The sequence below is a fragment of the Chaetura pelagica genome, unplaced genomic scaffold (genome assembly GCF_000747805.2).
Source record: "Chaetura pelagica isolate M959 unplaced genomic scaffold, ChaPel_1.0 scaffold234, whole genome shotgun sequence".
Classification (NCBI taxonomy): domain Eukaryota; kingdom Metazoa; phylum Chordata; class Aves; order Apodiformes; family Apodidae; genus Chaetura; species Chaetura pelagica.
This window is the reverse complement of record NW_009952967.1, coordinates 1392797-1409212: the sequence shown is the minus strand read 5'-3', so window position 1 is coordinate 1409212 and position 16416 is coordinate 1392797. Positions and strand designations below refer to the sequence as shown.

The 16416-nt window shown below is 45.6% G+C and overlaps 1 protein-coding gene across 1 annotated transcript in view; it reads left to right on the top strand.

Annotated features, from left to right (window-relative positions):
* The window catches only part of TMCO4 (transmembrane and coiled-coil domains 4), a 36117-nt gene extending 19701 nt beyond the window's left edge, over positions 1–16416 (top strand). The window contains exons 11-13 of the mRNA XM_009995761.1: positions 1763–1880; positions 4600–4717; positions 16084–16416. Coding sequence (XP_009994063.1) covers positions 1763–1880; positions 4600–4717; positions 16084–16416 — 569 coding nt within the window. The remainder of the gene's footprint in view (positions 1–1762; positions 1881–4599; positions 4718–16083) is intronic.

The following is a 16416-nucleotide window of genomic DNA, read 5'->3' as shown; positions in this document are numbered from 1 at the left end:
ATGAAAGCTGAGCTATTTGGGAGATGACAAGCAACATGTTTAGTGCAGATTGCCAAGGCGCTCTTCACATGCACATTCCAGAGCAAGCCAAAGAAGAAATGGAGCTGGGACCTGGAACATCTGAGACTGATCTGGGCTTGGACTTGAATGTCTCACACAAAGGGAAGACAAGGCTTTGTCATGCAGGCTGTTTGTATCCAGATGGCAGTGGCATTTCCAAGGACAAATAACTAAGCATGGATTATCCTGTGAAACACCATGGCAGAAACTCTAAGTCTGTTAAAATACTCTTCAGCAAAGCAATTAAGTAACCTTTGGGATGTACTTAATCACAAATGACTCTGGAAGTCAGAGCTTAGTAGGTTTCCAGAAAATGGCTTTATAGCAGAAGATGCAGTAATGTCAGAGATGACTTACTGCATGGGAAACACATTGGTCTGTTTCTTCCTCACAGTTCCCATGCATTTAATAACTAAGAAGTGTAAACTAGTGAAACCTGCTAATGGCTGTTACCACCTCTGAAACCTGAGGGTGAGGACTGAGGTGAAGGGATGTTTTCTTCTGTGCCCAGAGAGTTGTACCCCAAGGGCACAGCAAACCCAGCTCCCAAGAACTGGTTATGGCCTCCAGGTCAGCTTGTATCTTCCACACCTTTTCTGGACAAATAATCTTGTCAGTTTTTAATTGTTGTCCATCAGTAATTCCTTTTTTTCCCCCTCCTGCTTGTGGAGCCTTTATTGTTCTTCAGCATATAAAATATTTTCAGACTGTGAAATACATTTAATTAATTAAGAATGTCAGCAGCTATTCATGCCAGTGATCTGTTCTCAGGTTTCTGCTCCCCTCTCTCTACAGGAGCATTTTTCAGCTAAACATTTTTGTTCAGAACAAGAAATGAGCTGTACAAAGGACTGGAGAAACAAAAGCTTCCAATACCTTGCCCAAATGTTTGGAATCCTCATGAATGAATGGTTTGTTTATTCAGTTGGCCATGGAATTTAGTACCTTGGTTGGAACCAGCTCCCTGTTCACAAGGCTGGACTTTATTGCTCACAGATTACACTAACAAAATTGACTTGCCATTTGCTGTTCTCTTGATGGGTGCAAAATTAGCTTTGCAATAACAATTAATGCCACCAGAGCTCTTTTGGATTGTTGTCAGGGTGCTGGGATTTACACAGCAGGGAAGGATGCAGGCACTGCAGGTTGTTTACTGTTATCAGGGAAAGGAAACCTATTGATTTATATTTTAAAAGTCCAGCCAGGCAGCACCTCCCTGTTACAACTTGATGTGGTATGCAGTCATTCTCACTTTCACTTCAGGTGAAATTTAGGCATCAGGTGCTTGATCTCTCTTTACAAAGCTTTATGAACATATATTAATATATTTTTTAACAGTTTAGGAAAGTAGCAGAGCCCAAATATTTCTCATTCAATCATTATTTCAACTGAGTTTTCCACAGGTTTGCTGCTTGAACTGCATCTTTCTGGGCAGAGGCCAGGCCACTGCTCCCTCTTTCCATCATCCCTGCCTCAGGTACTCTAATTTTCACATTTACTGCCTCCAGCTGGACCTGATGAATATTTATGCAAAATTCTGTTTAAGATTCTCCTTTCCATTGTTTCTGTCTTTAAAATTTAAACCACAGAAATGGTGACTTTTCTGTAGTACACATCTGGGCATACCCCTCCTTCATGTACATGTAAAGATCCATTTTCTCATCTGTCTTCTAAACCTGAGCTGTTCTCCTTTCACCCTTAGACTCTCAAGGGATCATTGAGGATGTGGTTTTACTGGGAGCTCCAGTGGAAGGAGAAGCCAAGCACTGGAAAGCTATCAGGAAAGTGGTGTCAGGCAGGATCATAAATGGTTACTGCAGGTTTGTACATGCTTAGTCCCCAGCTTTGATGTCCTAGAGTCACTTTGAAATTATTTTCCTACATTTATCCCTTTGAAACATTTTCTAAGTATTTGTTCAGCTGGTGAGTACATTGATTCAGAGACAGCAGTGCCAGAGCCTCTTCCCTCTGCAGGTCTCTCCCTCAGATTAAGGGGAGGTGACAGTCCTGAGTAGACATCTGAAGGCTGCTCTGGCTCTTCTTGGTATGGTGGCACTGTTACATCACCCTGGCAGCTCAAAGCTGGGTCACTGGATTTCTGATCATCATTTGGCATATCCTTTAGGCCCCTTAAATATCAGCTTTAGGTAAAGGACTGTAAATACAACTGTTAAGTTCACTGACAGTTAATGAATGTGAATGAAAAGCTATAAAAGCTTTGAGACACAATTCACTTGGGGAACAAGATGTGGAAATTGCAGGGGGGGTGGGGGAAAGAGCTCAAACAAAATGGAGATTTTTCATATCTATCTTTCTGGTCCATGTGAGCAAGATATTTCACTTAAAGAGGAGGTGTAGCTGGAATAACTGTAGCAGATTCACCAAGGATGTGATGAAATGGAAAGGTTACCTTGAAACCAAATACCAGCCTTTTAAAACTGCAGAGACAACTGCAGAGTTGTGGGACCTGCTCGGTGAGAAGAAGGAGATTCAGAGGCATGAAACAGCTGAAACCATCTTACAAAAGCTATTATGAATTCAAGTGACAGCATCAAATCTAATGACTGTGTATAGGAAGATAATTCTGCCAAGAACACTGCTTACCAGCACAATTAGTAAGAGGAGAAACTAAAATGAAGGAATGAAGCAGGGAAGACTAAGAGCTTGGGAAAATAAATTGAGAAATAACCAGGCAAGAAGATAAGCAAAGAACATGTAGCTGCAAGTCAAGACAGCTTATAAAGGAGTGAGCCCTCAGGCCAACCACAGTTAAAATGCTGTTGGTACTTTCCATGCACACATATTTATATTAATCCCATCTGTCAGTGAGGCTGAAAATTATTACTTTTGTCCTTTTTGGATCACAGGAGGTTTTATGGATGCTGGATGTGCACAGCAGTTACAGGATTTCTTTATGGGACATAAGGAAAAAACAATTGCTGCCTCCCTGGGAGTGCTGCAAGAAGCCAGAAATGATAGCAAGTGTTGGGTAAGGTTGAATTTACCCTGGCAAATATCATTCCTCCCCATGTTATACAAAAATCAATTTCACTTTAAAAAGCTTGGTGGATTCGTTTCCTAGAATATTATTAAAAAAAAAAAAAAGTTATTGTTATAGTTTCAAAGCCTGCATGTTGAAATAAGATAGTACATGTGTTTATGCCTCTCTGTGTGCTGTAATCTGGGGAGTCTCTGCTTGGACAAGCCCAGGTCTTGAATGTTGAATGAAAAATGATGTAGAAATTGTAGCTTGTTGCTCACAAATAGGAAGAAGCAGGTGAGGAGACTGTCGGGAAATATTCCACTACTCTGGTTCTCTACTTTGCCCTCAGATGCTGAATTTGAGGGTTATTCAGTTATGCAGGAGCAGCTAGAGGGGGGAACTGAGAGATATGAAGAATTTATGTGAGGATATTAGATATGAGAGAAGGGTTATACAAACATTTTGTGGTAAGAACTCACCTGATTCTGATTTCTCTGGTCTCTCTTACACCAGTTGTGGCCTTGTTCTGTCACTCGAGGAGTAACTTAGTTTAGATCAGATGAGTTACATTGAATAGATTTCCTGCACCATCAGATTTGGGCCCAATTTGTTGAGTTTCAGTCCACTGTATCTTGTCTCCTTCAGCTTAGAAGTCTGAAACGGCATGGAGAGTGAAAACCAACTGTCAGAGCTGTCCCATCTGATTTCACAGCAGGGTTACAAATTCCTAGTGGGAAACCTTAACCAAATTAGTTAGACTGACTCAGTTTTTGAAGGAACCCAGAACAGATGCTTTGCAAAGATTTTGCAGAGACTTAAAAAAATGTAACACAGACCGTTTTGAAGTGAACAGGAGCAGCCAGAAATGGTGGGGCCATTTCACCTGCTGCCATCTCAGGGCACAAATACCACTTGCATCCAACTTAAATCCACTCTGTAGAGTGTAGTGGCATTTAAGTGCCCGACTTTTATGCATAGAAGAGGTTGTGTATGTCCAAAGGACACATCCCCTTCTCTCATCATGCTCCAGTCTACCCTGAAACTGTCACAGTGAGTTATGGAGATGCTTTATGGTGGGACAAGCTCTTCCCAGTCCTGTCATTGAAACCGTGTATTTATGCAGTACCCATAAATCAGGAGCACTCTGAGGAGCTTCACAGTCGATATTTCTGTCAGCAACACTGGCATTGTAGGCACCATCATGTTCACAGCTGTCTACAGGCTGGAGGACTTCTACCTAATAGGTAGATAAAAATATTAAACATGGGAATGCATTGCAATCTCTCAGCAACTACAGAAATCAATAGAATGGTCAGATTTTCCAACCTGCTGCATGTCATGATCCTGCACCCCATGAATCAGGATTCAATTCTGACTTACACCACTGTCACCCAGGAAGCTGCCTTGAATTCAGCAACTGCTCTGATTCCTACGTCAGACAAAGCTGCAGCAGGTCTTGGCCCAGCCCTCCTGCTCTCCTCCTGGTCTGAGCAGTCACACGTTGTTTTGCTTTGGCAACAGGATTGATTCCCACTCTTCTTCTGCTTTGCTCTTAGGGGGGACTGGCTGCTGAGGTTTGTATACAGAACCTCCTCTGTCCAGATCAACGTTGCAGGCCTCCAGCCAGTGGACTTGGATGACAGGAGGATGGTAAACATGGACCTTTCATCTGTAGTAAGTTCTACTACTTAAATTACAAGTTTTTTCCAGCACCGTAACCTTCACTGATTAATTAGGGGAAGATGGGATACTGCAGAGTGCACCTCTATGTACACTGCCCTTCTTTACTTTCTTTGAGATAACTCTCATCTCAGACTTCACTATGGATTTTGTTGGCCCACCAAAGTAATGAGAATTTGCCTCTCTTGTTGGTTATATTTGGGTTTTCTAGCTTCTGAAAGGTCTCATACTGGAGACAGATTGTTCTCCAAGAAAGACCTTGCTGTCTTCCAGGCCCTGGATCAGCAGGCAGGTAGGATCAGCAGCTGGGAAATCTGGAGCTCAAACACATGGCTGTGGAGCAGATGCCACCTGCAATCTTATCTTGGTGGAGCCTCCAACACTGCTTAGGTTCACTCTGGGGCAGGGTGACAAGCCTTGTACCTTGGTCCCTGGAGCTGCACTGACGTGTGTGAAGGAATCAGGCTGTAATCACATCAGCTCTGAGATACTGATGGCTGGTTTGGTAAGTCCAGACCTGGGCTGCTGCCTTTTTGGAGTGCAGATCTCCAGGAAGGGGGAAGTGATTCCCCTGAATGGCTGGTAGACACAGTTTCCTCAAAGCTATCTGGTCTCATATCATTATACGTCCAGCAATACTCAACTCAATTACCTTAAGCAAACTAATGACCTCAGTGCCTTATCTTCACCCACAAGTGATCTCTTCCACAGAGTATCATGGAGAACTTAGCTTGTGTCTTCATATTCCAGTAATCTTGGACACTCAATCTCCTTTTCCCATATCTTAATGTTTTAACTAATTTTTTACTCTCTGCAAACAGGCCTGGAAAATGCTCAGGATACTTCCATGGTCATTGTTCCTGCTATGACTCCTCCTGAATGTCACAAGCTGGGAGGGATTGTCAACCTTGCTCTGGAGACAAAAGCACTTTTAAGTGCTTTCAGATTTTTTGGAACACCAGCCTGCTGAGCATCTAAATACCCAACTGTTACTAGCTCATTTCATTAATTAGAACTGAGCTATGCCAGGAAACACAGGGCTTCATGCTGCACAGAGAAACCAGAGACACTGCAGCACAAAAGATGGGCTTTCCAGAAGGAAGTGGTATAGCAGAGACTCTTCAGCATGGGCCAGCACTGTAGCTGCCCTTGTATCTTTGCATTTCCTTGGTTAGCTTTCCCACATGCTCCCACATCCCTTTTTTCACTGGTGCCACCAGGCTCTTCTAAGCAGTGACATCTGTAGCAGGCATAAAAAGAAAAATAGCTAAAGATGTCAAGCAGTGGTGGCACTGGGGTGACTTTTCCTGTTCAGTCTGTGCTACTCCCCTCTCTGTGACTTCAGAGAACCTCTTTCTGCTGACCTGCTTCCTGAACTTTGAAATCCCTTGGAGTCCTGCAAGCTTGATCCTGCCTGGCTCACAGCAGCCTCTCTGTTGCTGTCCTAGAGGAGCAGTATTTACATTCCAGCTAAAAGAGTACTAGTTACAGAGTCACTACCTGCTAATCTTCTGTTGTTGTGCATCTGTATCCCTGCTGCCTGATGCCAACAGACAATCCCAGTGCTGTTCTCATCTCAGAATGAGCTGACACTTTCACTTGCTTCATCTTACTGCAGAGCATCTGAGGAGGGGGGGGGAAAGCAACCCCCTGCAGAGGGAAGAACCTAAATTAAATAGGAGTGATTCTCTTGATCCATTTTCCAGGCCAAGGCTCTTTATGAAAAAAAAAAATCCACAGTACATTTTGATGGACATTTGAAATGTGATAAGGAGCAAGAATGGGGAAGGACATATTCAGGGGCACTGTTTTTTGAAGGGGGAAGAAAGCAAAGATGGATTTTATCATAGAATGGTTTGGGTTCAAGGGACCTTAGAGATCATGTTAATCCAACCCCCCTGCATGGGCAAGGACACCTCCCACTAGACCAGGTTTTGCTGCAAAAAAAGAGAAGGAGCATAACAGAAATGTATACAGAGATATTTGCTATAAATGGGGACCTTCAAATAGATGCCCTATGAGTCTCCACCTTGCTGGATGTCCCTGGGAGTCTCCTGCCAGGAATAAGAAAGGCCAAGCTGGGATAGAAGAATAAAACATAGATGATGCAAAGGTGTGTGACAATCTGATGCAGGCAGCCTCAGTATTTTAGGCTTCTCCCAGTCCATCCATGATGAAAACCAGACTGGATCCACAGGGCTTGGTTCTCTTTGCTGTGGTAGCATCAGAATCCTGAAGTGTGTGGAGGAGACCTTGGTGTAAACAGGAGTTCACCTCCAAGGCACTTGGTGCACGTCTCTCTTGATTAGTGTGTTTTTCATCTGACTTGACAGTAAAAAAACTGAGAGAAAAAAGTCCTCCCACTCAGCAAATGCAGATATAAAAGCCTTCCTAAAGGTTACAATGGGACTGATTTATTCAGGAGATTTATTTGACAGCACCTGTTAGAGAAACCAAGGCAGTAATTGAGCTGTAGTGTATCAGACTGATTGCTGTTTGTTGTAGATTACGTTTTGCATGAACATTTGAATATTCCAGAAGTGCTTAGAGCCAGAAGGTAGGCAGAGCATTTTCAGGGAGGCTTCCAAGCCAAGAGCAGGTGCTTGAGTTGGTCTGGGCAGTTTGACTGCACCAGGAACCAGGGATGGACTTGGGAGCAGGTGGAATACACAGTTGGGAGTCTGGTAGAGAGCATGATCATGATCATTATTGCTGAAGTTCTCTCGGTATTCCAATGTGAAACTGTCTTAAAGATCTCCACAATATGACTAAGTTTTGCAGTTACTTTAGAACTCCTCCCTTTCCCAACCTTGCCATGGCAGCTGAATTCTCCTTTTCTTAATCTTCATCAAAATATTGTCTGGGTGGCAGCTGCCAACCTGCCGCTGGGGCTCACAAATTCCTGGAAATCATAGAATTATGGAATGATTTGGGTTGGAAGGACCTTAAAGATCATCTAGATCCAACCCCCCTGCATGGGCAGGGACACCTCCCACCAGACCAGGTTGCTCCAAGCCCCATCCAACCTGTCCTTCAACACTTGCAACACCAGAGGAGAGTGAACCTCATGGAGACACCTGGAGCTCCAGAGCCGTGCTCCGGAACCCACAGATCAAAGATCCATGGTACTCTGGTGGATTTCACAGCCACCTTCAGCTCCTGCAGCACCTCTCCACAATGGAAGGCAAAACAGCAGAGCTGCTTTTGGGAATCATCTGTATCACACCTTTGCTTTTTTTCCCTCTGAGACACCCCAGAGGCTTTTTCCCTCTCCTTTTCTTTTCTGCTGTAACTAAGAAGTGGGAAAGCTCTCCCTGTGTCAATGATTAAAAACAAAAAATAACTGATCTCTCTTTCCAAAAGCTTTCCCAGAAGAGGGACTTAGTATTCCCACTCCGAGGGAAAGCAAAGAATCTCGAGCCATTTATAACTTGCAGTTTGTATTTGCTCTGTGGCAGACAAAAAAACCTGAAAGGCTGTTGTCCCTCCTGGCTGCAACACAGAGGTTTGGCTTGAGCTTGATGTTCTCTTTGGTGATATTCAGCTGCTTCTAAAAGGCAGAGAGAACCATTTCTTAGAGCCTTTATTCCTCATCATTTCAGAGGTCACACAGGCACAGCCACTCAGGATCCGTGTGGTGCCCTGGCACTGTGGCCTTCCTGCAGATGGATAGAAGGCATTTCTTCCCTTTTCCTCCACTGTGCCTGAAATCTGAGCATCATTTCCACATCATCTCTTTGAGTACCTACAGTGTTCAGACACCTTGGCTGAATTCAAGGCTGGATTTCTGGGTAATCTCATCTTTTCTGAGATTACCCAGTGCCACGTTTCAGAAAAGATTCACAGTTTGTTTCTGTTTACATCTAATACAATTTGACAGATGAAATTTGCTGTTCCACTTGAGGAACCATCAAAGTTTTCACATCTCTCTCCCCTGGAGCATAACAATTTGCACCATTTACCACCTTTAATAGGTTTTTTTTTTCTCTTGCACTTCACGCATGAAAGCACCTTCCATTTGAAAATCAGACTTGTTCTTGCAAAGCCAGCCTCTATTCTTGGCAGGTTTGCCATGGTTTGAAGCTGTTGGCTTTGGAAGAAGCTGTTCCCATCACACGGACCTTCCTGGAGCAAAACGGCCAGCAAAAGCAATGGGAGTTTTCCCTGAGTAGTGTTAATCTTTGATTCTGTGGAGTGGCTGCAGAAAGCCCAGGAAGGTGAATTGAGGACAGAGAATTAATCTTTCTGTTTCCTGTCTTATGTTGGAACACAACTGATAATTCTGTATAATTTCTGTGCTCAGTTGGGGAGCTTTGGTTCTGACCCCTTCAGCTAACACAGCAAGCAAATTCATTTGCAGCATCCAATTAAAAGTGTTAATGAAGGGGAAGGCTGACTTAGCTGACACGTTGTGTGTGTGAGGTTTCCTCCTGGGGCACAGATTCAGCTCATGTGTATGAGATCCTGCACTTACAACAAGTGTCTATTATTGATATTAGCTGGATGTAGCTGAAGTAGCTCTGCCTCAGACACACCACAAGATCTTAAATGTGGGATGGCTTGGTAGGAGATCACATTGCTAAGGAGAGATGTTGCCCTGCTCCATAGCTACTGAATTTCCCAAATGCCCAGACATGTTATTACTCTCATAAAGAAGATTAAGGGATGGATAAACTGAGAACAGGTCATTGTCCCCAAAGAGGGTGAAAATTCCCTCAGTTAACCCAAAGTGATCTTGTTTTGTGGAGCTGAGAAACTGTTTTGAAAGATGGTGACATTTCAGCTGCCAAATCTTGTGTATTCCTGGAGTAGGATGGGGAGAGGAAGGGTGATCAGGCTATTCCAGGGAAGGAGTTGTCTTCTGCTGAAGGCAGGTCCTGTTACACCATCCTGATTATGGAGGCTGCATCTCACCTCAGTGCCTTCATCTGAACTCTTGAAAAATCCTCCTTAATCCTGGCTTGGCCAATAGAGCAGATATTTTGGGTCACTAGTGTAGTTCACAGTATCAGGCATTTGGGTCCCCTAAGATAATTTTTAGAAACACTCCAGTTCACTATATCAATCCAGTCTTTATTTTTGGGGATCTCTTTTCCTCTGAGGCCCACGAGATTCTGTTCAATGGATTCCTCAGTGATGCACAGAACATTCTGGGCCCTTTCACACACTCTGTACACCAGCTCTTTGAAATAAGTTGCCCTTGGATTAGCACCAAAAAAATAAGTATTTTATTGTAGCCACCTTACAAGAATGTTTTACAACTTTGATATATCTGGAAAGGCTCCTGAGTGCTCAGACACCAACCTAATAGCTCTCTTCAATTCTTTGTAATTCAGAATTTATGAAGCTCCCTCTTGCTAACTTAGTCCTGCATGTCATTGCTGAGGTCCAGCTGCTTCCCATCCTGCCCCTTAGGGCTTCAGATTTTCCAAAATTTATATCCACCATTTACATCCTCTGTTTTCTTGTTATCTTCTGTATTTCCTTCCTCTTCCATCACACAGGAATTGGTAAATTGAGAGGAAAGCTGGCAGAGTTTATCAGCCAAAAAAAACCAGTTTGTACTCTTTGAGTTGTCTACATGCTCCCATAAAACATGGCAAAGTTAGATGGAAAAAGTTCATATTTTTTCATCAATCCATTCAAATTCCAGCTTCTGAATTATGAGATGTGTTCACTGTCCTCACTTTTGGAAAACATTCTTTCTGAAGAACCCAAACAGAAGAATTTTATTTCTATCTTAACTTCATTGAGCCACAGCCTCTTTCAAGGTTTGTTTGATGTTCTTCAGGTTCTTACTGTAGGAATTGTCTCTCTCAGGTCCAGCCACATTCCCCAGCCTGGGTTAGATCTTTGCTTTCAGAAAACTGTGGAAAACAGATAGGACATTTTCTGCTGGGCTGAATGCCCTCTCTCATGCAAGACACACCCAGAACTCTGAATTAAGGTTTACACTGAGATGTGGGAATAATCGTGACCAGGGGAGCCTGCCAGCTTGGCAGAGGTGGCTGCATTTTGAGTGAGAACCTGGAAGAGCTCAGCAGTCCTAAAATCCATCAGTCTTGGCCACCATCTGGAAGAGGAGGGCTGTATGGCTTTGGTGGCAGTATCCAAAACTGAGGATGGATGGATGGATGGATGGATGGATGGATGGATGGATGGATGGATGAAAGGCTGGACATAAGCCACCAATTTGCAATTGTAGCCCAGAAGGCCAACTGCATCCTGGGCTGCATCAAGAGAAGTGTGGCCAGCAGATGGAGAAAGGTGATTCTGCCCCTGTAGTCTGCCCTGGGGAGACCTCACTTGAAGTTCTGTGTCCAGTTCTGGAGCCCCCAACACAAGAAGAATGTGGAGCTGTTGGAGCATGTCCAGAGGAGGGCAACCAAAATGATCGAAGGGCTGTAGGGAGTTGGGGTTATTCAGCCTGGAGAAGAGAAGACTCCTTTTAGAGCACCTCCCAGTGCCTAAAAGGGCCCTATAAGAAGGCTGGGAAAGAGCTGTTTAGCAGGGCATGTAATGACAGGACAAGGGGTGATAGTTTTAAGCTAGAATAGGGTAGATTTAGGTTGGACATTAGGAAAAAGTGATTTAATATGAGGGTGGTGGGTCACTGGAACAGGTTGCCTAGAGAGGTGGTGGAGGCCCCATCCCTGGAGACATTGAAGGTCAGGCTGGATGGGGCTCAGAGCAATCTGGTCTCATTGGAGATGCCCCTGCTTTTTGTAGGGGGGTTGGACTAGATGATCTTTAGAAGTCCCGTCCCTTCCAGCCCAAGGCATTGTATGGGGTTTTTTGGAAAGCAATGGTGGCATTTGAGTTTCTCCCCTTCTTTTCCAATTCTCCCCCCAGACTGGCTGGGGTTTCATTTCCCAGCACAGGGCTGCGCTCAGGTTCTCTTCCTGGATGCCAAATTCCCTGCCACCAGTTGGAAAGGGAGAGGGGAAGTGACAATAAGCAAAGCTGCTGAGCTGGCTCTGCTGAGCTCTGCCACCCGGAGGCGATTTGGTTTCACTGTGTGTGTGTACACAGAGTGTCTGACACACCAGGGGGAGGAAGGGGCTGCGGGGAAGGAAGATGTGATCATTATCTGAGCTGCAGAAACTGCACCTCACTCTCTTAACCCTTTTCACCCTGCACAAAATACTGGTTTCTATGAAAACAAACAGCATTTTGTCCAAAAGGGGTGCTGAAACTGTTGCCCCCCAAGGCAGACATTACAGCTCCTGGTGAAATAAAGAAGCTCTGGAGAGGCATTTGAAGGTGTTTTTTTTCTTGCATGGTAAAGTTGTTCTTTGGACATGATGGGCTTCAAAACAAATCCAAGAGGTGAAATTCTGAGGTGTTTTAATGACCTGAGCTCCTGTAACTTGCAGAGTTTTGCACATCCTCTGCTCGTGCTGCATGGCTCCCTGCTCCTCTGGAATTCTCCTTCAGTCCATAGGATGTTTGGTCAAAGAGAGCAGGAGGAAGGCAGAGCCCAGCTGCTCTGTCCTTTCTTTCTCCCTGCAGGTAGCCAAGAGGCCAGGACTCCCAGCTGTGCTCTCACAAGCTCCCCAGCCCTGCAGAGCAAACATCTGTGAGCTGTGCCAGGCTCTGGAGCCACAGTGTGATTCTTGCACTGGCCACTTGGGATCAGTGCTCTTCTTGAGGGAAACTTGGCAGGACCTTATATAACAGTCGGCTCTGGTGTGAGCAAAGCTGCCTTCTGCCATGTCGAGCAGAGCAATATCATGGTGATACCCAGGGTTGTGACAGAGTCTTGCCAGTACTCGTGTGGGTCTGTGGCAGAGCCAGGATTGTACATAGGATCTCCCTTCTCCCAGGTCCTTTCTGCATCCCACCTCTTGGCAGCACCCCAAGCATCCCCTCTGGGCTCTGGGTTACACCTAAGATTCCTGTAGCTCAAACCCTAAAAGAGGTCAGGGTTGTTCCTCTCTCCTAAAAAGCTGATCTTCACAGATGGATCCTGTGCTGCTACTTTGTTATTTCACAACACTGAGGGAAGCCAACTGTGTGGAGCCCTGGAAATTGTCCCAACTTACTGCTCACGGAGGGAGCTGCTGGTTGATTCCCATGATCATGTCTTCTCCAATATGCTGGTCCTTGTCTCTCTCCACCCAGAGCTTCTGTCATTTCTAGGGAGAGCAGCATCTGTGCTGCAGAGCTCACAGTGGGCTGGCTGCAGGACCAGGGAGGAATTATTTTTGTTCTCCAAGCTCCCATAAACTGAACTGTGTTTTCCTGGCACCTTAACCAGAGGCACTTCTTGTACCAAATAAAACAACTGCCACCTGAATCCAGCAGACATAGCTGATGATGATGCTCTGTGACATTTTTTATGCTTTTTTGGATGGATTTGAACTTGAAAATCTTCCCAAACTTTTGGAACTGACAGTTCCTTCCAGCTGAGTGATGGATCCACCTGAGCAATGTCATCACCTGCAGTCCTCTGGAGATCTTCCCCTGATCCAGGAGCTGGCTTGTGTTTTCCAATGAGTCAAAACAACCACAAAATCAGCTACAAGGGGGGAGAAGTCACCTAAGCACAAAGATAAACCAACCCCATTGCATTTACTCCCTTATAATAAGTATCAGTATCATTTGGTTTGGTTACAAGACCATTTTTCTATTCCATTTATTTTGAAAGTTCCTCCTCCACTTTGTTCTGACAAATATTCAAACAATTGTTTATTTCCCTTTAACATGTTTATTGTCCCTTACAAGGTTTTAGATGTTCCCATCCCTTCTCCAGCACCACCTACCCAGCAGAGGAATCCAGCTTTTCAGAATCCAGATGCAAGCAGGTTTTTGAGAGGTGAAATTTTTTTAATTCCCCCCCCAGAAGGATGGCTTCACAGCTTTGAAGTGGCGAGGCAGTTTGTTGGCTGGTCCTTGGCTGGTGGTTCAGTACTTGATGTTACAGCACAGAAAGAGTCCTACCTTGTCAGGGCTTCTCTTGGTCTGGAATCCTCTCCTGGGCTGTCCTTTTGAAGAGATTCAGTGGTATTAGCAGACCTGCAGTGAGGGATGGACTTTCAGGAGGTCTCAGCTCTTCTTTTAGTGCCATCAGGGGAAGGCTCAGCTTTTCAGAACTGCTCATACCCAGAGTCTCTTGGTGATTGTGGTGCTCAAGGAAGAGGAATTCCCCATTGTTTTGGTGGAAGCTGCTGGATACTGAGGAGTTATGAAAATTTAGTCCTTAGGGTGGCAGAGGAAATTTGTTCTCTCTGACTAATGACCAGAAAATGTAAGAGGCTGAGAAATCCCCCAGCACTGACCAGGGCAGGAGGGTTGTGATGACTGCAGAGGTTTCATCAAGCCAAGAGGCTTCACAGCTCCTCCCAGTACATCCATTTCCTTCTTGTTTCTCTCCCCCTTGTCCAACTTCTGTCTTTCCTTAGCACCAACCCCCTGACTGTGCACTGAGGTCCATCCTTTTTCAGAGAACAACATCCACATCTGAATAGCCAGTCCATTAGTCCCTCTATGGTTATTTTAATTAACTAATCTGTTCAAAACATCAAGAGCCTGTCGAGTCATCTGGACTGATGGAAGTTGCCTATTGCCTTCCTAATATGTTGTTTAAATCCATTTTGTTCCAAGTCCTAAGTGTATCCAAATGTTGCCACTCAAAAGGAAGAGCTTTGCTCTGGTATGAGCAGAGAGTTCCTTCCTGGGACACTAGCGCATGGAGCTTGGAAGCAGGAAACCTGGGACCATGCTGTTGGGTATTCCCTGCACTGGAAATTCCCTAATTACAAATAGGATTTTGGACAGTAAGTGGCAGTGTTGTCCAAGACAACCTTCTGGCTGGGGCAGGAAGGATTTAAACTGTTGGAAATGGAATTTAGCAAAGATGGCAGCAGGCCAAGGGAGGTGATCCTCCCCCTTTACTCAGCTCTCATTAGATCCCACCTGGAGAACTGTGTCCAGTTCTGGAGTCCCCAGTATAAGAAGGACATGGAGCTCCTGGAGAAAGTCCAGAGGAGGCCACGGGAGCAGCTCTGCTCTGGAGACAGGCTGGGAGAGTTGGGGTGTTCCAGTGTCTGGAGAAGAGAAGGCTCCAGGGAGACCTTGGAGCACCTTCCAGTGCCTGAAGGGGCTCCAGGAAAGCTGGGGAGGGACTTTTGGACAAGGGCAGGGAGGGATGGGATGAGGGGGAATGGATTAAAACTGGAGGAGGAGATTTAGTGAAACATGAGGAGGAAATTCTTTGCTGTGAGAGTGGTGAGACCCTGGCCCAGGTTGCCCAGGGAAGCTGTGGCTGCCCCATCCCCGGCAGTGTTGAAGGTCAGGTTGGATGGGGCTTGGAGCAACCTGGGGTGGTGGGAGGGGTCCCTGACCATGGCAGGGGGTTGGAACTAGATGGTATTTCAGGTCCCTTCCAACCCAAACCAGTCTGTGATAGGCTAAAACATCTTAGGAGGCAAATCCCACCAATACACTCTACAGGCAACAGCCTCACCTCAGCCCCTTGGAACTTCCCTCTCCACAGGAAATCCTACTGTCCATCCCCCTTGTGAGTCCCTGCTCCATGGTGCTTCCCCCACTCTGGCTGTGAGCACAGCAGCAAAGCAGAGCTGGAGGCTGCTCCCCAGGAGGATCCTGGCTGTCCTGACTTCAAACACTCAGCTTGCACAGGACACCTGATATTCAGAAGGCAGTTTCTGCCCTTCCAGCCAGGCAGAATTACATGTATGACAATAACCTGCAGAGGAAGCTTTTCTCTCCCTCCTGTGCCCTGGCTGGAAGGCTGCCTTCCAACATCCATCTCAGAAGGGTTTATCTCATCATGGAAATCACTTTACAATCATAATGGGAAGGGGTTTGCATGTACTGTTGACTTTAATTTGGTTTATGAACCCATAACTCTCAGCCTCTCAGTTTTATATGGTCAGTGCAGCTTCCAGCCAAGAGCCTTGACATGCCTGGGAGCTGTTGTGAGATGTAATGACTGTATCTTCATTTAAATAAGATAATATTTGCTTTTACAAGGGAGCTAAGGCACAGGGAGGACACGTGATTTAGCAGAGAACAGGGAGTTGAACTATGACAAGTTGTCTCCTACCTGGGTGTCTCTCAGCATGGCAGGTCACGTCGTAACACGCAGTACCTGGGGGTTTGTAATTCACCAGTGGCCAAGTAATTTAAATCCACACGTGTCAGAGGAAAAGCAACCCTGCAGCAGCGTGTGCCACCAAGGGTGCAGCCAGTTCAGGTGGTTCAGTGGACAGTTGCAGTTTTCAGAGCTCCTTCTTTCATCCTTTCAGGTCCCATGGGTGGCTTTGGAGGTGAAGGACCTGCCTGAGCCGGGTTCCCTGCAGCATCCCCACTAACGGGACTCTTGTTGCTTGCAGGTGAACGGCCACCTGGACTACATGAAGCAAATGGACATGATCCTAAAAGCTGTGGGTATCAAAACCAAGGAGTGTCAACTGGAAGAGAAGGGCAGCAGGAGTCTTTTGTCCCCTCAAGCCAAGAAATCAGAGCAGGCAGCAGGCAGTGAGGCTAGAGGAGAGGAAGACATGGCACGAGAGGAGGATGCAGCAGATGGTGAGGCTCTCCCAGCTGGCCACACTCACTGCCAGCATTCCTCCAGCCACCTCCTGGGGGAAACCAACTTCCCCTGCCCAGCCTCTTCACACAGTAGGGACAGCAGGGAGCAGGCAGCAGGAAAAGGAGCAGATTAG